General features: G+C 40.0%; 1 protein-coding gene across 2 annotated transcripts; it reads left to right on the forward strand.

Moving 5' to 3' along the window:
- Positions 1 to 301: 301 nt before the first annotated feature.
- Positions 302 to 20,541, forward strand: HMGCS1 (3-hydroxy-3-methylglutaryl-CoA synthase 1). 2 transcript variants are annotated; one of them, XM_043887294.1, is made up of 11 exons: positions 317 to 450; positions 5,597 to 5,657; positions 10,895 to 11,352; positions 11,666 to 11,791; positions 13,224 to 13,388; positions 14,740 to 14,905; positions 15,519 to 15,689; positions 16,161 to 16,267; positions 17,377 to 17,502; positions 17,615 to 17,778; positions 18,749 to 20,541. In XM_043887294.1, exons 3-11 carry the CDS (start codon positions 10,905 to 10,907, stop codon positions 18,836 to 18,838), a joined length of 1,563 nt encoding a protein of 520 aa, XP_043743229.1. In that variant the 5' UTR covers positions 317 to 450; positions 5,597 to 5,657; positions 10,895 to 10,904; the 3' UTR covers positions 18,839 to 20,541. The 2 variants fall into 2 exon arrangements, with proteins under 2 accessions (XP_043743230.1, XP_043743229.1); XM_043887295.1 differs by lacking the exon at positions 5,597 to 5,657 and having other exon boundaries at positions 302 to 450.
- The last annotated feature ends 415 nt before the right edge of the window (positions 20,542 to 20,956 follow it).

The following is a 20,956-nucleotide window of genomic DNA, read 5'->3' on the forward strand; positions in this document are numbered from 1 at the left end:
CTCATTGGTTCTCATCTCCTCTCGCTGAGCTTCAATTGGCCGGAGAACCTCTCACTCCGCTCCCGTTGGCTCTCGCCGTGTCTCGCCGCTCTGTCATTGGTAGGCCGGCTCTCGGGCCACTACACGTCACTCTCTCACCCCATTTTCTCGGCCCTCCGGCTTTGTCCCCGCCCCTTCCCCCGCCCTTCCAGCCACGAGGGAAAACCCTCAGCGATTGCCTCCTCTAGTTTCCTTCGGATTGGTTGAAGCCGGACTAGGGGGCGGGCACTACGGGGCTCCTCTGCTGGCCACGATTGGCTGCTGGGGCCACTGTCCCACCTCTCACGGACTCCCGGCCTTGCCGGAGTCTGGTGGGTCCGCGGCTATAAAGCTAGTGGCTGAGGGGAGGCATCTCGCACTGTCCCTTCGTTGGTCGTTCACTTTCTACGGCCACCGCCCGGTCATATTTGGGTGAGTGTCCCGAGTGGAGGAGGCGACCCTGGCTGCTGAGGCCTCGCGGGCAGGGTGAGGGCACGGCGGATTGGTGTCCTTGACTAGGCCCGAAAGAGCTCCAGCTCCGTCCGGGTCAGGGCTGAGGTTTGGACCTGGACCTGGAGGGTAGGGCGTCGGGAGCGGCGGCCGTGCGGGGCTTCCCCTGCCAGGGACCTGGGGCCGACCGCGGTGGGTCCTGGAGGGCGGGGGCATTAATGTGGGCAGGCGAGTCGCAGAGGGAAGAAGGAGAGAGGGTATTAAGGGGCAGGCTTCTGATGACATAGTCAGGAGCTGGAGGTGCCAGGGGAGTGACTGTGACCACCTTGAGGGGATGGGGGTGGGTACATGAGGGGGACGAGAAAGGAGCTGGCCTGCTGAGGTGTTTCCGGCGCCTTGGCTTCAGGGTGGACGCCGAAGGATGCGGAGGATCACACTTGGAGCCTTGTAGGTTGACAGGGGGTGTGTCGTCTTGCTACTTAAAGAGAGTGACTGGGAGGAAGGGAGGTGGGCAGCGTTGCTCTTCGTCCCTAGCTCAGGTGCGAGAAAGCATCACAACCGTGGTTTAACCTGGCTGACTACTTCAAACTCTTGACTGCTTCGGTCTGTGCTTGCTTCCAATATCACAGGTTCCTGCCTCCCACCTTCCTGCCTCCATGTTTTTTAAGCCCATATATATGTCTCCTCCGTGTTCTGAAAGTCCTTATCTCCCTCCTGCTAATATTAATAGCTTGTTATGATGATGTAATGGGCAGGCACCAATAGGGCTTCACACACAGTAGGCTTTGGATTGAACCAAGGACTTTTCAAAACTCGATATATGGAGTCTTTGAAAAACGTGTGAACTGCCTTGGCCAGTGGTAGAGAAGGGATTACGCTGACCCACCCTGGAGGAGAGTTTTGGACAACAGGTAATGTGAGGCTGTCCCTGCTGGTTACACTTGCCCGGCGGCCTTGCTTTAGGGCATCACAGGCTTCTTTGCTCACCTCTGCAGCAGCTCTTCCCTCAGACTGATGCTCTTGCCAACCTGCTGCACCTGAGATGTTGTAGCCGCGGCTGAGTAACATTTGCTGTATTTCAGGGATGAATTATGAAAAACAATGGCAAGATAAATGACAAGATTAAGACACAAGGAAGGGCTAGTAAGCAGATCTTTCCTTCTGAGGTGGAGTTTGGACTTCTTCGCACAGATTTCTTTTAGAAGGCTAACTGAAAGTCCTTACCCTGTATCTGGGCCAAATGGTTCTTTGCAGCTCGATATATCCAAGCAGTCTGTGTTGTTTTTTGTTTTTTCTTTTTTCTTTTTTTTTTTTTGTTGGTCTTGTTTAGCTCACAAGACCTCCAAAAATTGAGGGTAATGCAGTGTATGTTTCTCCTCGGACCTAACCATGTGAATATGTGGTTTTTTATTTTTAAAATTTGAGTTAGTTTTTTGTGTGGATGAGGAGGGCAGGGATAGCATATCTTATGAGAAAGGAGAAAGACTTTATTTTCTGTGTGTCTAAACTTTGCAGGTCTCTCTCCTAAGTTTGTAAATTTGCACGTAAATCAGTTCCAGTGTAGTTCAGTTCAATTCTAGTTTAGTAAATAATCCCAGTTCTCAGAAGGTGTTGCAGATGGGGAGAGTTATATGGATATTATGTTTGGGGCCATAGAAGTCCACGTCATTTGTTGAACTAATCCTGGGCCTTTGTTTTTTTCTTTCTTTCTTTTTTTTTTTTTTTTTTAAATATTTCTCCAGAGTGCTTTTACATCTTGTTTCTCTTAACTGAGGGATTGATTTTGAGATTTTTTTTTTTTTTGGATTGACGTTTCAGATAGCTTTTCTCACGGGAAATGCAAAACCCTGATACTGGTGTCATATGTGTTTCCTGGGGATGCTAGCATTATTTAAAACAGCAGTCCAGTAGAACTGAATGCAGGGAGATGCATTGGGGCTGTGGATGGAGGAGTTTAATGGCTAAATATCAGAATCTCTTTAGTTTCATTTGGAAAAGAAAATAGTCATAATTTTATGTTGGGTTTATTAAAAAACCAAGCACATAGGATGTGATACTGTGTTTCTCAAGACAGTGGTATAGATTAAAAACATATTGCCCAATCTAATGGGAAGGCGATAGGACTCAGTTCTTAGTAATCTAGTCATCTAGTAATCTAATGCTGGGCTTGTGGTAGTGCCCGCTTGCTGCTTGTTAACCACGTGTAGTGAGAGCAGTAGAGAGGCTAGTCTTTCAGAACTTACAGGCTTCATCTTTGGAAGGCATGGACCTGGGGGAATGTGCATTTGGGAATAACATAAGACCAACAAGTGTTCTCTTCTGATTCCATATGAATACCTTACAGTTTTCAAGGAATAATTGAAACCTACCATTTGCTTTGAAGAGCAGCAGAAAAAAGCCCCCCCCCCCCCTTTTTTTTTTTTTTTTAAAGCTTCTGGACACCATTTGGGGCTGCAGCTCATCTTAAAGGGATAGTGAAAAGAATTCACTAATGAGGGCTGCTGCTGTAACTACTTGAATCTAAAAGATTTTTCCTCTAATTATTATAACTCCAAATTCAGCCACTCAAAAAATGCAATTGTGTGCCCTTTACTCCAGCGTCTCAAAGGGATTTTAAAAGAATCAAAATATAGCCCTTCTCCCAACAGGAGTCTAAGTATCCCGTATGCTTAAGAAGACTGCCAGAAACTAGCTTTCCACTGACAGTAGACTGTGAAGTCGTCAGTGTCATCGTGAATGCAGAGCCTGATTGGAAAGCTCGAGGAAACCTTCCTGGAAGAGGGAGTCTAGAACAGGACCTTGAAATATGAGTAGAGTATCTGATAAGCAGACCAGTACCTCTGGAATGGGGGGGGAGGGGGCAGGGTGTCTGTATTTTTTCCTTAGGGAACTAGACCAGGGTTGTACAGATGTGAGCAAGGCTTTCCTAACAGTATTTTTGCTTGCCGGCCCTCCTAAGGAGGAAACGTTGCCAGCTCATTCTCAGTTAAAAAGGATTCCTGGATTTCTTTCCTGTAATGGTGAAAAGGATCAGCAGGTAACTGCGTGTGGTTTATTGTGTACCAGAATATGTACTGGGTAAACTTCTCTGACTACCTCTTTGAATCCGTGCTAACAAGGGGGCCAGAGGAGGAATTCAGAACAACACTGAATAAACCCCAGGAGAAAGTTGGTTGGCCCTAGGCAGTCTCATCATTTTTCAGGGGTGTGTGTGTGTGTTAGTTACTCAAGTCGTGTCCAACTTTTTGTGAACCCATGGAGTGCAGCCCTTCAGACCTTCTGTCCATGGGATTCCCCAGGCAAGAATACTGGAGTGGTTTGCCAGTTCCTTTTCCACCTTCAGAGATCTCTGCCAAACTCAAAATGCCTATGATTCATTAACTGCCTCCTGAGCCATACCGCTTGCCTCTATCGCTTGCTCTGAAAAGACCTGTTAGAAATAAGCTGATGACCTGCTTGAGCCTTTGGCACTGCTGTTTTTGTCCAGGTAGAGAAGCCTCCTAGCAGCTGCAGAAGAGAATGGAAAGCTGCGGGGTTGGGGGGAGGTCCCTTTCAGATTGATTGTTTCCCAAAGAGGCATTTGTGACCTCCATTTCCTGTCAACTCCAGGCCTCTATTTCTCCTGAGAACTTGAGTAGCTTGGCAGTTCTGTGCGGATCTTTAATCTTCTGTGTCTATCCTTGCTTTCTCTTGTGCACTGAGTTCACTCCCTCCCTTCTCTCTGCTGCTGGCTCTATGCCTTCCCACCTAAGCTCCCTCCCTGATGTAAATAATAAAAATTGAAAGAAGGAATATTGTCAGTTCAGGAGAAATTCCCTCGATTAAAGTAGTGTCAAATGCATATACATACGTGGTTTCAAGAAGAAATATTGTGTTATTTAAATAGTTTCAACATTTTTCAGAGAAGAGGGAATCATGCCCCCCCCCCCCACTAGTCTCCATGGAATGCTTAATTTGCAGATTACAAAAGCATAATTTGAGGTAATCAAGAACACAAAATTAGTTCTTTTCTCATTGTATATATTATCCTGTCATCAGGTTTTTGGAATACAGTAGTCTTATCTTTTCCGATAAAACTCAGAATCTATTTAAGGTTGGGGGAGATTAATGAAGTAAAAGGAACTAAGTCTATAAGCTCTTAAATGATCTAATTATGTGAAAGCAGTAGAGCTTTACTGAATAGCATCTGAGAGTACTCTCCAGTTAATCAGGCAAGGGCAGATGCTGTATTCGCCAACAATTAAATAGAGACCAAAGGTAATTGTGTTTGCGTGCAACAGGAACTGTTCCAAGAAACAACCTTTCAAAGTAAATGGACAGAGGAAAATGCTCCAAGGTCACCTTCCATTTTGTTTCCACATAATTTAAATGATGATAAAGCTTAATGATCCTCGGTCTTGATACCAAATATCTACCTTTTTAACCCAAGCTCTAAGAGGAAAATCACTTTCTAAAAGGTTGGGGTAGGTGAAAGTGACCATGTTGAAAACCAGGAGCATAAGATTAAATAAATGAAGGTAATTAGCTCTTGCTAGAAAGATTTGTTTTTGTTTGAAAAATACTAAGAAGTAAGATAATAATCAGTGTATTGGTGCTTTATATTTTTTACAAATTTTATCTTCTCAAGCATCCTTTACAATGAACCGGGAGGGCAGGTATTAGCTCCATTTTACAGATGAGGAAATTGAAGCTCAGAAAGGCACAGACTGTCATTAGTCTCAAGCTCCTAAGTGCAGAGCAAGCTCTTGAATGTGTAAGTCTCTTTACTCCAGAGATTTGTTAGCCTAGTACAACTTATATTCCTCTCCCCCAATTCTTGAAAACTCTTACTTTAGTAAAGAAGATTACAACTCTCCCAGCATCATACTTGGTTTAAAGCCTGAATCAGTCATATGAACTACATGTATCAACTTATTACCAGGACTGAAACTACCACTGTAAGAGCTAATAAAATAAGGAGAGAAAAGTTTTACAATCTTTAAGTACCATTTCTTTTTTTTTCCTTAAGCAAAGTCAAATTCTGTTCTCTATAATGTAATTGGATCAGGAAATGTTTATTTTAACTTGCTTTGGATTGGAGTCATTATTTGATATGACTTTAAAAGAGGTTCTTATTTGAAATTCCTAGTGCCTGAAGGAGGAAACAGAGTGACAGACCTGGAGACTGCAGTTCTTTATCCCTCACACAGGTATGGCATCCTGTCATGCTGCTAAAGGAGAGTTTTCCTCTCTAATGGAAGGGGGAATTTTTAATTTTTATGCTAGGACAAATAACCATTGTGTGCACTACACATTCTTAAAACCCATTATAGAATTTTATTTTATCTTTTAAATATTGATTAATGCCATAACGCTTCAGAAGACTAATTTTGTGTTTATTAGACTAATGTTTAAAATCTAGAAACTAATTTTCAAAATTAGTGTTCACTCATAAGAGGAAAATATGTAGAGAATAAAATGTAATCCTATAAACTGCTTAATCAGAAATAGTCACAGGTATGCACGTGTACCAATAGTGCATGTTGAATTACAGCCTCAAAAGATATCCATCTGGGTTACAGATGAATGTATACAATTGTGAGACTGGACAGTAGTTATAAATGTGTTTGAACCAATAATCTAATTATTTGCAGCTATTGCTTTCTTCTGTAACCATGGAGCTCCTCTTATGATTCTGCTTTTTTATGCTTCAGCTTTATGATTTCTTATGGTTGTTACTAATTTTAGGTTAGAAGGCTAGTAGAATTTCATTTATTCAACATCCAGCTTCTAGCCTATGCCAAGCATTGGGCTGGAGACTAGGGACACAAAGACGAACAAGGTAACACTTCTTGCTTTCCAGAAGCTCCTTGTGCAATGCAAGGAAGAGGCTTGGAATAGTTTTAAATAGCATCTTATCAAAGGTCAGATGTGCATTTTAGAAAGGTGATACTAGGACAGGGGAAGGATGGAGGCAGAGAGCTCAGTTAGGAGGCTGGCATCATGGTCCTGGGAACTGACGCCGAAGTCCCTCCCTGATGGGCCCTGAGGAGCTAGGTTTGCCCTTATATCAGCATCCTTAGCTGATTTCCCTGTTTTTTTGCCTTTTTTTTTTTCCTTTTTCTTTTCCCATCTGTCTGTCATTCACAAACTTAAAAGATTCTCAGGGGATCGTATTGGTCCGTCTTGTGTCCTCCTAGGCAGGAAGCGTTCACAAATTGTTCACAAGGAAGGTGGGACCTGGAGCTCCTCCTGTCCACCAGAGGGGGTGAGCTTTCACTTTAGGACAGATTGAGTCTTCTTTTTGTCTTTGTTGGAAGATAGCTTTGGAAGGTTCACAGAGTTCTGTGGTAAAAGTGTATTTTTCTCCTCCCTTGTAGAGAAGAAATTTTAAATGAAAATTTATGTCTTTTTATTGAAAATCTCAGATCTTTAGCTGGTCTTTTTCTCTTTCTCTAGTTTATGTCTGGCCTATATCAGAAGACATTTGAGAGGACGACATAAGAGCACACACTTAATAGAATAAAGTAAAGATTTTAGACCAGAAACTATATCAATCTTTTTGTTGTTTTAAATGCCATGAAGCCAGTTTACTTTCTGATTTAATATTCCTTTCTTTCTACTTTTCTCATTCTCCCTCAATTTCAACCAAAAGGTAAATATTTTAAAATTACATGGTGTTTTACCAAGGCTTCCCTTGTGGCTCAGCTGGTAAAGAATCCACCTGCAGTGTGGGAGACCTGGGATTGATCCCTGGGTTGGGAGGATCCCCTGGAGAAGGGAAAGGCTACCCACTCCAGTATTCTGGCCTGGAGAATTGCATGGACTGTATAGTCCATGGGGTCGCAAAGAGTCAGACATGACTGAGCGGCTTTCACTTCACTAACTTTTACCAAGGATGTAACAAAAGTACTTTGGCTATCAAAAATCCTCAGAGAATGAGCAATGTTGACTGAATTAGACAATATAAAAAATTTTCCACACCAAAGTCAGTCATGATTTACTTTGTGATTCACTTTGATAGGTATGGGTTAATTTAGGTACATTTTTTTTTTCCCCCGAAGTGAAACAAGTCACTTGTTTAACTCTAGGAGACTTAATAATAGAGTTATACCTTATTTAGTAAGTACCATATAATAAGAACTAATCAGAGCTGGTTTGATTATGATAAACATAGATTAATTCTGGAATTAGAGCTTTGCTTTATGGCGTAAACTGGTTCACATCTTTAGAAGATTATATGTATTTTTCCTCTTTATTTCCAATAGCACTGCAAGCTATTGGACCAGGCAGGGAAAATTATATTGTCCTCATCATGTTTAGAGCAGTTTGAAGAGTTGAAAAGAATGTAAAGGGTAACCTTGTGGGAAAGGCTGGAAAAGTGGTTAATCCTATCGCCTCTGTTTTGGTGATTTAAAGGGTAGCATATAGGAGGGGTTCTTTTTATAAGTATATGGACTGCTTTTTGTTTTTAACACTAGTTTTTTTCTGTGGACTATGCAGATGACTTAAACATATTTTATTATAAACTTAGAATATGCCTTGCCTTGTGACACATTAGTCTCTTTAGGTCTTCGTTTCAACCTCAGTGTGGCCGAGTTTAGATTATCGTAAAATCGATGGGTTTGCCTATAAGAGGGAAGAGATGGGACAAAGTGGAGAGGTGGTTCTCTGCTCACTTTAGTGTATCTTGACAGTGAGTGATCCTGTCAAGAACTACAACAGTGGAGGCTAGAAATCTGGGAGTTATCTCCCCTAAATATTTCATCCTTTTCCTACCATCTGGTCAATCACAGTGTCTCCCATTTTTTTGTTTCCAAAATTTTCTGAAGTTGCTCCTTTTCTCTTCATGTAGTAATTACTCTGTTTCATGACCTATATCTCATTGGGCTTCCATATCAACTTCCTAACTCGGATCCATTCTCCACGTAGCACCAGTGACTGTGTAAAATGGAGACTCACACTTTTCTGGCTGTGACCCTCAGTAAGGAATCCACGTTGTATTGCAACCCAGGATATGTATGAATAATTAAAACAAAATTTTCATGAAAAATTCTTGGCATTTACCATGTGCTGTGCAATCTGATATTTTGTTTGTTTTTAAAAGATGTTGTTTGACACTCACTAAATTGATCCCAGAATTGGAAAAAGACGATCTGAACATTAATATAACCATGTTGTTTAAAACTCTTTTGATGGCTTCTTACTGCCTTCATGATGATGCTGAAGCTCGCTAACATCACATGCCAGAAACTTTATGACTCAACCCTTAGCTGGCTCTCCTGACCCACTACTTGCCTGATCTACTCATTGAAGGGCTCACATTTCACTTCGGTAAATTAGTATAACTTTTCATGGTTCCTTGTGGTGTGCCTTTGTTTATGTTGTCCATCCTGTGAAAACTACTACCATCTGCTTCTGCAGAGCTTTACTGATTATTCCGACTCATTCCTAAGACTCGGGTCAGGCCCCAGTAACCAAGAAGCCTTTCTTCTCGTTCCTTCCCTGGTTGGGTTAGGTAGTTCTAACAGAATGAGACTGGAATGTCTCTGTTGTTTCACTTGTTTATTGTTATATTTGTAGCTTCCTATCCCACCAGACAGTGAATATTTGAAAGGGCAAGGGTTACCTCCTATAAAACTTATCCCAAATGTTTGGCATTTAACATGTTGTCATTGTTTGGATGGATGAAAAAATATAAATAAGATTCTTATATTTAGAAGGAAGATTCAACTGGTGTCCCTTAAGGCCTTTAACTTAAGATTTTGTGACTATGTTTCCAGGTGCTTATTTTTCAGGCTTTAATACACTCATATCTTGATAACCTACAGGCTAAGGGTAGATCTCGTGATTTAAGGACAGCATCTCTGCTTGAGATATTTTCTCAAGATTTCAACAGTTAACAACTCACTATGGCAGCAGCCTGTGATTTCATTATCACCAGTGCTCCACCTGTGTTGGCAGACTGGCAGAAGAAAAATGACATAAATACAGGATGTGCCTTTGTCGGTGGCAGCAGCAGCGAGAGTGTGGGGCTTTGGCTCTCACTCAGCAGCCGGGGTGCAGCCTCAGTGGGAGTGTGCGCTCATGGGGTCCGAATAGTGACTGTCTTCCCCCCATTTGCTCCTGTAGCCGGGCCAACAGAGTGGTAACCATTTCCCTATATTAAAATCCTCCTCCTTGTTAGAAACATCTCGAGTAATTTCTCTCCTTCTAATTGAACTAACCTCTAAAGAAATTGAGGCTCTGACAGGTTATGTGACTTGCCCATAGGTCATAGCAACACTCTTGAGTGGCTAGCACATTTTCTTTGCACTGTTGGTGAATAAATCTAAACACTACTGAACGTTGGTGTGGCAACAATGCAACTTTTAAAGGCCATTTTTTAAAAAAAAGGGATTATTTTAAGAGGTGTTGTCTAAGATGCCATGCAAATAATATGTGGGTTATGGTACCAGTTTTCAGATTTGGATCAGTTGTGTTGTTTTGCCTGATGTAGAAGCTAAATGATAATCTTGTGATCTCATGATCATTTATCACCTGTACACTAGCTGTGGAAAGTACAGAATATTGACTTTTGACCTGTTATGGGTCCGGGAACTTGTCTTTGCTTTAAATTGTAATCATTTGGGTTCTAGATGGTGGGGTGGGGGTGGGGGTTACTTTGGAAGGCTGAGATTTTAATTGCAGGGATCTTGAATAGAGTGCCATGGCAGACTTGACAGTGTGGCTTTTCTACATATTTGGATTGTTTAGATCAATAAAGAATGCAATACTGTTTGATCTAATTAAAACTGTTAGTATGTAACAGGTTTAGTTTAGTATGTTAGTTTAACTAAAACTGTGAGTATTTAAAGTCCCATAAAGTCAATAGCTGTGAATAATCCATATATGGAAATGAATGAATGACTTAAACTTTTTGAGTGGCCGGGAATAGATCAGATACTTGAGTTCTGATCTGTGGGCCATGTTACTAAATTCTCATTTTATCTTATAGTTCTTTACAACATAGATGAGTCTTATTTCAGTTTTCTTTACCTCTAATAATCATATTTTTTTTTCACTTATTTTTACTAGTTGGAGGCTAATTACTTTACAGTATTGTAGTGGTTTTTGCCATCCATACATTGACATGAATCAGCCATGGATTTACATGTGCTCCCCATCCTGACTCCCCCTCCCACCTCCCTCCCCATCAATCTAAAGATACCTAGTTTTGAATAACCTGTAAGTCTTTCTAAAAGATGATAACTTTAAATAATAATAGAGTCAATAACTCTTGCTCATACTATCATTGCTACCTCCACATATTAAAATTGACTGTCCTAAGAATATACTAAATTTAGAAATTAATATCAATGTTGATTTCTCAAGTTTGAACTTGACAGTCTACAACCTATAATCTAAAACAATGTTTTGTTTTTTTTTTCTATTTTTCTTTCTAAAGTTCTTTCACCATGCCTGGGTCACTTCCTTTGAATGCAGAAGCCTGCTGGCCCAAAGATGTGGGAATTGTTGCCCTTGAGATCTATTTTCCTTCTCAATATGTTGATCAAGCAGAGTTGGAAAAATACGATGGTGTAGATGCTGGAAAGTATACTATTGGCTTGGGCCAGGCCAAGATGGGCTTCTGCACAGATAGAGAAGATATCAACTCTCTGTGCATGACTGTGGTCCAGAATCTTATGGAGAGAAATAGCCTTTCTTATGACTGCATTGGGAGGCTAGAAGTTGGAACGGAGACAATCATTGACAAATCAAAGTCAGTGAAGACGAATTTGATGCAGCTCTTTGAGGAGTCTGGGAATACGGATATAGAAGGAATAGACACAACTAATGCATGCTATGGAGGCACAGCCGCTGTCTTCAATGCTGTTAATTGGATTGAGTCCAGCTCTTGGGATGGTATGTTGCATATTTTTCCAAAGAAACTCTCCTTGAGGATGAATAGGCCCAAATACCATTTGCAGACTTTTACCAGTTATGCTTGTTTGAACGTGTTCAGAAAGATAGCTATGACTTTCAACTTATTTGATTTACAAATTAGTTCTCTTTATCATGTAGGATAAAATGATCTATCAAAATTTAGTCAATATTTTTTTTTCTTTACCAAAGATGGGAAAATATGATACATTCTGGGGAAACACAGTACTTTCAGTTTGTATGTATGATAGGGTGTCAATCACCTTCTTGTATACTAACAAATAATATTTTTCAGGACGGTATGCCCTGGTAGTTGCAGGGGATATTGCTGTATATGCCACAGGAAATGCCAGACCTACAGGTGGAGTTGGAGCCGTTGCTATGCTAATTGGGCCTAATGCACCTTTAATTTTTGAACGAGGTGAGTGGGAAGTATTTTTTTTTATTTGTACAATATGCTGAGAAATTTAAAAATTAGAAGCTTGTACTTGGTGTTCATTAAATGCCGGCACTACCTGCTAAGAGCTTTATGTGTATTATCATATTTAGTCTTCATAGCAATCCTATGACAGAAGTGGGGTCATCCCCATTTTACAGAGGAGTAAAATGGGTTTAAGTAGGGTTGCTAACAACTGGGAGAAGTAACTTGCCCATAGTCATATAGTAATTTGTTTTCAATTCAGAGCAATTGTGATCTCCCAGTTAGGTGTATGAAACTTGCATAAAATGTTGTATATCCAGATGGCTAACAAACACATGAAAAGGTGCTCAACATCACTCATTATTAGAGAAATGCAAATCAAAACCACAATGAGGTACCATTACACACCAGTCAGGATGGCTGCTATCCAAAAGTCTACAAGCAATAAATGCTGGAGAGGGTGTGGAGAAAAGGGAACCCTCTTACACTGTTGGTGGGAATGCAAACTAGTACAGCCACTATGGAAAACAGTGTGGAGATTCCTTAAAAAACTGGAAATAGAACTGCCATATGACCCAGCAATCCCACTTCTGGGCATACACACTGAGGAAACCAGATCTGAAAGAGACACGTGCACCCCAATGTTCATCGCAGCACTGTTTATAATAGCCAGGACATGGAAGCAACCTAGATGCCCATCAGCAGATGAATGGATAAGGAAGCTGTGGTACATATACACCATGGAATATTACTCAGCCGTCAAAAAGAATTCATTTGAACCAGTCCTAATGAGATGGATGAAACTGGAGCCCATTATACAGAGTGAAGTAAGCCAGAAAGATAAAGAACATTACAGCATACTAACACATATATATGGAATTTAGAAAGATGGTAACGATGACCCTATATGCAAAACAGAAAAAGAGACACAGAAATACAGAACAGACTTTTGAACTCTGTGGGAGAAGGTGAGGGTGGGATGTTTCAAAAGAACAGCATGTATACTATCTATGGTGAAACAGATCACCAGCCCAGGTGGGATGCATGAGACAAGTGCTCGGGCCTGGTACACTGGGAAGACCCAGAGGAATCGGGTGGAGAGGGAGGTGGGAGGGGGGGATCGGGATGGGGAATAAGTGTAAATCTATGGCTGATTCATATCAATGTATGAAAAAAAAATAAAAATAAAAATAAAAAAAAAATAAAAACACCAAAAAAAAAAAAAAAAAATGTTGTATATCAAGAGGCTTAGGCCTGTCCATGGATATTGTTATGTTTCACTTCAATTACATACTCGTTTCACCTTGTGATTTCTATTCTGCAAGTGATGAGTTGACTAGATTTAAGAAAAGTTACCAGATAATGCGATTTGCTTACTAGCATACATCAGGAAGCAGAGTTACATGGACCTCTTCCTTTTTTGTTCTTCTAGGACTTCGTGGGACACATATGCAACATGCCTATGACTTTTACAAACCTGATATGCTTTCTGAATATCCTATAGTAGATGGAAAATTGTCCATACAGTGCTACCTCAGTGCATTAGACCGCTGCTATTCTGTCTACCGCAAGAAGATCCGTGCCCGGTGGCAGAAAGGTGGGCTTTATCAATTTTCCTTGGTTTTGCTATCTGTTGAGGGCAGTGTAACGTACTCACTGTCTTTAGTGAGAAACTGCTTCGTGGGCATCCTTCTTTAGTGTCTTCCTTTAACCATTGCTTCCTCACCCACCAAATACCATAGTTTTCCCACAGTTTCTGGTAACATGTAATTTAAGAGGACAGGTAAACTTTGCAAATGAAGTTTATTTCTGTCAAAATACTTAAGATGACTTAACCCAGTAAGAATATCAAAAGTAAGATAAAAGAAAGTAACTTGAATCTGGTACATATTCTGAGAGAGGTAGACAGTTGCAGATTTTAGTTTGCAACTGTGATCTGGAGAAAATGAATGAAAATAAATTACCAAAGTGACCCCCGCCTCCCCACATAGTCTTTTTGTACTTGACCTGTGAATTCATGGGCTTCCCTAGTGGCTCAGCTGGTAAACAATCCTCCTGCAATGTGGGAGACCTGGGTTTGATCCCTGGGTTGGGAAGATCCCCTGGAGAAGGCAAAGGCAACCTGCTCCAGTATTCTGGCCTGGAGAATTCCATGGACTGTATGTATAGTCCATGGGGTCACAAAGAGTTGGACACAACTGGGCGACTTTCACTTCACTTCTGTGAACTAAAACTTGCTGTTTTAGTGTCATCATCAATCTCTATCTTTAACCCTGAGAAAGTGCTTGAGATACTGAGAAGGACAGTATTTGAATTAAAACCATAAAAGCACACAGTATTATATAAAGTATGCTTTTTCCATAGTCCAAGTTTGCTTTATAGGGTTTGTGAGAGAGGGTTAAAAATAAGATTCAATAACATATTAGGAAACATAGTGGCTTTAGATAAGAAGCATTCTTGAAGTATGTAACATATACTGTTTACCAGTATTTAACAGTACAGTGATTTTCTAACATTTATTAGAATCTGCAGTAAGAAATAGGCTTTGCATTGTTATGTGTAGTTAAATGGAAACTAATGTCATCAAATTTTTTTGCTTATGCTGGAAGTTATACAGTTTACTCTTTTCTACTTTTTTTCATTCAAACAAAGACAACCTCTTAATTTATTAAGATTTAAAAAAAAATACTGGCCTTGATCCACTAAATTGATTACACAGCCCACTAATGGATTGTGATAGTTTAGTTTGAAAACCAATAATAGTGTATATTGTTCTATTTCTGGATGTCTTTTTGACACAGATTTTAAACCATAGAGATATTTCATTATATAGTATATTTTTTATTGCTACTTAAAGATATAAAGACATCCCAGTCCTGTTCTAAAATCAGACTTCGAAAGTTAGTGGCTTAAATGGATTTCATAATCTCTTTGGATTTCTCTTTCAGAGGGAAATGATAGAGATTTCACCTTGAATGATTTTGGTTTCATGATCTTCCACTCACCGTATTGTAAACTGGTTCAGAAATCTCTAGCTCGGATGTTGCTGAATGACTTCCTGAATGACCAGAACAGAGATAAAAATAGTATCTACAGTGGCCTAGAAGCCTTTGGGTAAGAGGAATTACGATTTTTCTCCCTTCTATGTGAGAGTATTTTTTTATATTAGTTAAACCACTATTTATGCAGACATGAAAATTTTAGAGTCAAAAGAAGTCATCTTGTCTAACCTATTTAATCAGTGAGGAAACCGAGTCCCAGAGAGGTGGTCACTCACCTATATGAATTCTTTAGTCTTTCCTACTCAGATTTTCTTATTTCCTCCTTTTAGATCTGTTCCTGTTGCACCTTGATAATGTAGCCCCTCAAGTGCCTGCATTTATATGGCAGCGTCTTCATTCTACTCCCTGCCTCTCCTCTGCCCACATCCGTTCTGCCCTTGGCCACGCCTGATATCTGCTCTCATACTCCTTCCGTTTTCCCCACTTTTTGGGCCTCCTGGCCTGCCATGCCTGTTAAACTCTTGCTGTTTCTCCTGTGTCCCTTCTCCATCTGATAAAGTATTTTTTAACTGTTTGACACTTGGCTCCTATGAATGTGACTCTTCTAACTAAATAGACAATATTATGGACTTGAAATAGTAGTATATTCTGTTTGGTGATGACAGAGCTGTAGTGGATTAGAGTCTTTGGACACTGTAAGATTATCTTTTTTCTAAAATTTTCAGGGATGTTAAATTAGAAGATACCTACTTTGACAGAGATGTGGAAAAGGCCTTTATGAAAGCTAGTTCAGAGCTCTTCAATCAGAAAACAAAGGCATCTTTGCTTGTGTCAAATCAAAATGGAAACATGTACACGTCTTCAGTGTACGGCTCCCTGGCTTCTGTTCTTGCTCAGTAAGTATGGATTTCCACTGCTTCAGTCCCCTTGTCTGGGGATGTTACATTTCTGAGACCAGATCTGCTATCAGGCATGTTGGTGGCACAGAATGGTCTTTTACTTCCAGGTCCTCTAGCCTATTCTCTGTTGACTTGAAGACGATATGGAATGAGGCTATAGTTATTTATCCCAGAGTACTAAATTTCACACTTTCCCCGCTGCTGTTCTCATGGTCTTATTATTCTTGACCTACAGTTGAACCATAAATCCCCAGTTGACAAAGTAGTTTATTTTAGAGCATAACTTTTCTCAACTCCATCATTCCTAGAGAGATGAGAACTCTTGTTTTCAATCTGCTTACTGTAAACAGTAAAACTTTAGGTCAGATCCCTAGGCTTAGAATGAAGTTTCTTCCAGCTGTGGTTTTCTGCCCACTGTAGTAGGATGAGTTAAACTTTAACTTAAGAGCTTTTTTCCCTCCTACATAGGTACTCACCTCAGCAGCTGGCAGGAAAGAGGATTGGCGTGTTTTCTTACGGCTCTGGTTTGGCTGCCACTCTTTACTCCCTCAAAGTCACACAAGATGCCACACCAGGTAAATGCTGAGTCTTTTAACAACAATGTATTGAGGACCTACTGTGGTAAGGCTGACTTAGCAGGCTTCTCAAGTGAACACTTAACTCTCTTCCATAGATGTTTATGACATTTTAATCTTTATTACTTCTTTCAACACTCTGCCCAAAAATTCTGCTTTAACTGGGTAAATGGCAGGATTATGTCTGAGTCAGAATATCTTTCCTTCTTTCCAAGTCAGGAAAAAAAAAAAAAAAAACTATATAATGAGCTTAAAGATTTTTTTTTTTTTAATGGTATAGTGTTTGACTTTTCCTTCTTTGGCAAGTAATTTTATTTTTATCTGTTATCTCATTTAAAAAATTATTTATTTATTATTGGGCCGCGTGGGGTCTTAGTTGCAGTGCTTAGACTCTCTAGTTGTGGTGTGCAGACTCCGTAGTGTGTGTGCACGGACTCCCCAGTGCCTGGGCTTTGTAGTTGCAGCATGCTGGCCTAGTTGCTCTGAGGCATGTAGCATCTTAGTTCTCCAACTAGGGATCAAACACTTTCTCTGCATCAAAAGGCAGTTTCTTAACCACTGGACCACCCAGGAAGTCCCTTTTATGGCATTTTTAAAGCATAGGTAGAGAAAGGGAAGTGTCTTTATTTAAGGTGGGCAGCTTTTGAGTCTTCACACTAATGATTGAGACTGATCATAGGAGTGAATAATACCAGGCCATTTCTTGTAGGCTTGGTGGTTTATTAAGTTATCTAATGTCTATAGGGATGTGATCTTAGCTGTATTTAAGGGTACTTTTGTGCCCTCCCTGAGCAGGAAGGAGCAAAAATATAGAGAAAAATGGACTTGGCATTACTCTGAAACTGTTCGTTGACTCTAGACAAGTTATTTATAGTTTCACATCCCACCTATTTCCTCAGCTGTCTACTGGCCAAGGCTGAACAAATGTCTAGTCAAGGCTCATAGGAAGCCACGTCAAATAAATAACATCTTATCTTTTAACTAAACAATAGCCTGTAGTTCTGAAAGAAATGAAAAGTTGTTTTTTCCCTTTGGCAGCATTCTGTTCAGGCTTTGGGATATGTATACTATTTTTAGTGTTTTAATGTTGCAATTACTTGTTATTTTAGGGTCTGCTCTTGATAAAATAGTAGCAAGCATATGTGATCTTAAGTCAAGGCTTGACTCAAGAACTTGTGTGGCACCAGATATTTTTGCTGAAAACATGAAGCTCCGAGAGGACACTCATCACTTGGGTAAAAGCATTAAATTGTTAATATACACCCAGGAGCCTACTGGAGGGCTGTTTTGTTACCAGATGAGTTATACGTTATAACTCCTTTTTCATATCCTCTGCCTTTCCTTTAGCCAACTACATTCCCCAGAGTTCCATAGAGTCCCTCTTTGAAGGAACATGGTACCTGGTTCGAGTAGACGAAAAACACAGGAGAACTTACGCTCGGCGCCCCTTGCTGAATGACGACACTTTGGATGAGGGAGTAGGTCTTGTGCACTCGAGCAGTACAGCCGAGGTGAGTAAAGCTCATTGGGTTTGGTCTTGGGCTTTGATTGGGCTTTGATTGGATGAGAAAATCTCCATCCCCAGACCTCCTGACTGAGGTGACCTCACTGAGATTTATCCACTTAAAGGAATGTCAATAAATCAGGGTGATTCAGAACCTGGGCTTTGGGAGTGGGTTCCAACTGTGCCATTTTCCAGTTGTATGCAGTGCTTTGCAGTTATTAGTATTTTTTTAGTGCACAGTAAGTACTAGGTTTTTTTTGTTTTTTTTGTTTTTTTTTTTTTTTAGCAATACCAAAGTTTAAAGCAAAACTGAGAAGGCTCACTTGTAGTTTGTGTCTTGGTGAGAGATGAAGCAGGGGCTGGGTGTTGAGCCCCTCACATCCCTTCTCTCAGGCCATTGTCTAATCTATCTCCAGGTGTCAAGAAGGAATAGTAATTGCGATGACTGGAATTCCTATTACATGCTAGTCACTTTTTAGGTTTTCTACGTAAACCCTTAGAAAAACCCCTTTGAGGTAAATGCTACTGTACCCATTTTAGAGATGAAGCTGAAGGAAGTTAACTGACTTGACCAAACCAGGCTTCAAACTACAGACTTTAAAAACTTGGAGGTTATTTATTTTATCCACTCAGCACAAATGTGCTGAATGCGTAGTCTTGCTTTTTGAGGTAGCAGATCAAGCCACGAGTGTTTGAAATCAAAGGCAAGATATAACAAGGGAAATACTGGGTATGGTAGATAGATCTCCGTGGCCCTCCTATCCCTTGCTATAGGGGTAATCATATCATACGTTCACCATAAGGTAAAGAATGGACATTTTTGCTCCCTCCATGAAAAGTTCTATAGGATATATATTTAGCATAAGCCTCTCCAGAGCTGCCCTTTTCCTATTAGAACTTTGGTTAGCAGCATGATTCTTCCTGGGGGAAAAAAACTCTTAAGAGGCAACCACATTTTTCTTCTCTTTTGTTTTTAGCATATTCCAAGCCCTGCTAAGAAAGTGCCAAGACTCCCTGCAACAGCAGCAGAACCTGAAGCAGCTGTCATCAGTAATGGGGAGCATTAAGATACTTCTGTGAGGTGGAGGACTTCAGGGGGCTTGGGGGAGCGTATGGGAACGGTTGGGGGAACGGGACATCTGGGGTCAATTTTAAAAGATTACTTGTTGCTTAAATTTTTACGTGACTGACATGGAGCCTGGAAAACTGTTGTGTTCTTGAGAAAGTCTCTTTGCTCAGTTTGCTAACATGCTTCCTGTTGTGGTCTAGCCAATGCTTGCTGTACCCGAATGATGGATGTTAAGGGCTCTGTAAGACTTCATACCTCTCTGGCCATGTGTATGCATGAAGCTTAGTTTCTAAATGTAGCCTGAAATCGTGCACTTCTGGCGAGGAAAGCAGTGGTACTAGTCTCCGATTTTAATTTTTTTAAACATGTAAGAATTTTATACTTGGAACAAACAAGATTCCTGAAGGTTCCTGTGGTTTTTGAAAAAAATTTAGTTTAGGGAATGTGTGGTTTTAATGTAATATGCACAAACCCGGTTTGAAAATGACAAGACAAACACACTCTTTTTCTAGAATTTGTGAATCCTCAAGAGAGGGAGGAGTTGGGACGGTAACACTGGTTCTGGAAACTGTTGCTTTAAATCCAGGCCGGCAGTGATGAGTTACTGTCATGACCTCTGAACAGAGGGATGCCAGCACTGAGCAGACTCTGGTATAGAAAACATGGTACCTTTGAGGGCTATGGATCTGCTCCCTAGGTCTGCTCCTGACTCAGTTCAAAGTGTATTTTGTGGAAGAGCCTTGAGATGTTATTGGAGCTGTGTATGAGAAAGCTTGTGGCTGTGATCCTTCCCTTGTACCTTATTTTGAGGAATAAATAAAACATTTTTCTGGCTGCCTTTCAGAAATTTAAAACAAAAAGGAGGATGGGGACAGGGCATTGTGAAGTTATTTCTAATGGTTCAGTATTATAAATCCAACTTTAAAGACTGACAGCCTAAATTCATGTTGTAAGTATTCCTTTCCTTTTTTGTTTTTGTATCTGTTCAGTGAAAATTAAAAGATTCAACTCAAGTTTTTTACATAGTGTGACCAGCCAAAAAGTATTCCACTTCTCAAGGTCTGGAAGTAGGATATATAAAGCGTTTTCTCAGACTTTTACCTTAAAAATAACAACAGTAACAAACTATCACTTAGAATGAATAAGAAGACTGGTTCGACAGTTTCTTAGATCTTTCTGGTGCTGAACTATGACATGAGCCTTATAGATTGTAAAATAGAGATAGTTGGAACTAATGTACAGAATTAAATTTTTTAAACTTTATTTGCCGTTGAATTCTGTGAAGTTTCAGTTATCTAAAATAAACTTACACAAATATGAAATGTAATGTTTCAGATTGCAAGGTAATACGTAATGTAGTGTTTGTAAAATACTCTTAATACTGACTAGTGGTGATTTGATTTGTACAGTCATGCTTTGTTGAAATGACTTCATTTTAACATACACTGATGTAGATTAATAATGTAAGTTCAGATTTAAAGATTGATGGGGAAATGGTGCATGTAATACTTTTTGCAAGTATCGGGAGTTCAGTATGTTTTGAAAAGAGTAATTTAACTTTTGGGGTGTCAGGAAATGGGTTTTCTCAAAGTCCATTGCCGGCAATGGGCAGGCCTAGTAATACTGGCACAGAACATTAATTGTACACCTTATTAACAGTGAGGTGGATAACTTTGAATAAAGTTTTAGAGAAATATTTCAGATACTTGAGTATTCTTTTTTTTCCCCTCCTGAACTAACAGTTTAGGCAAGAAAGCAGCTAATAGGCTATTTTTAAATGCAGGCATCCTTTTCACTTCAGTTCACTGATTCACTAACTCTTTCACCAAAATTTGTAAACCTGATATAAGCAGGGTACTCTACTTACATCACTTACGTCAGAAAAAAAGATTTACAAGATATATGGTTTTGCCTTCAAGGAGCAATTTGTCTAGTATGGAGGAACATACACTGATAGTTTATTATTCTTATACTTCAAACAAAGAAATTAACTCCCAAATTAACATGTATAAATTTTGCCACAAATAGTTGTGAAGAGAGTTACTGTGTTTTCCTAACAACAACCAAAGATTAAGTATTGGCAATTAAACATTAAAAGCAGATTTTATATCCAATA

This window comes from Cervus elaphus, chromosome 25 (assembly GCF_910594005.1).
Source record: "Cervus elaphus chromosome 25, mCerEla1.1, whole genome shotgun sequence".
In the NCBI taxonomy this organism is placed as follows: Eukaryota; Metazoa; Chordata; class Mammalia; order Artiodactyla; family Cervidae; genus Cervus; species Cervus elaphus.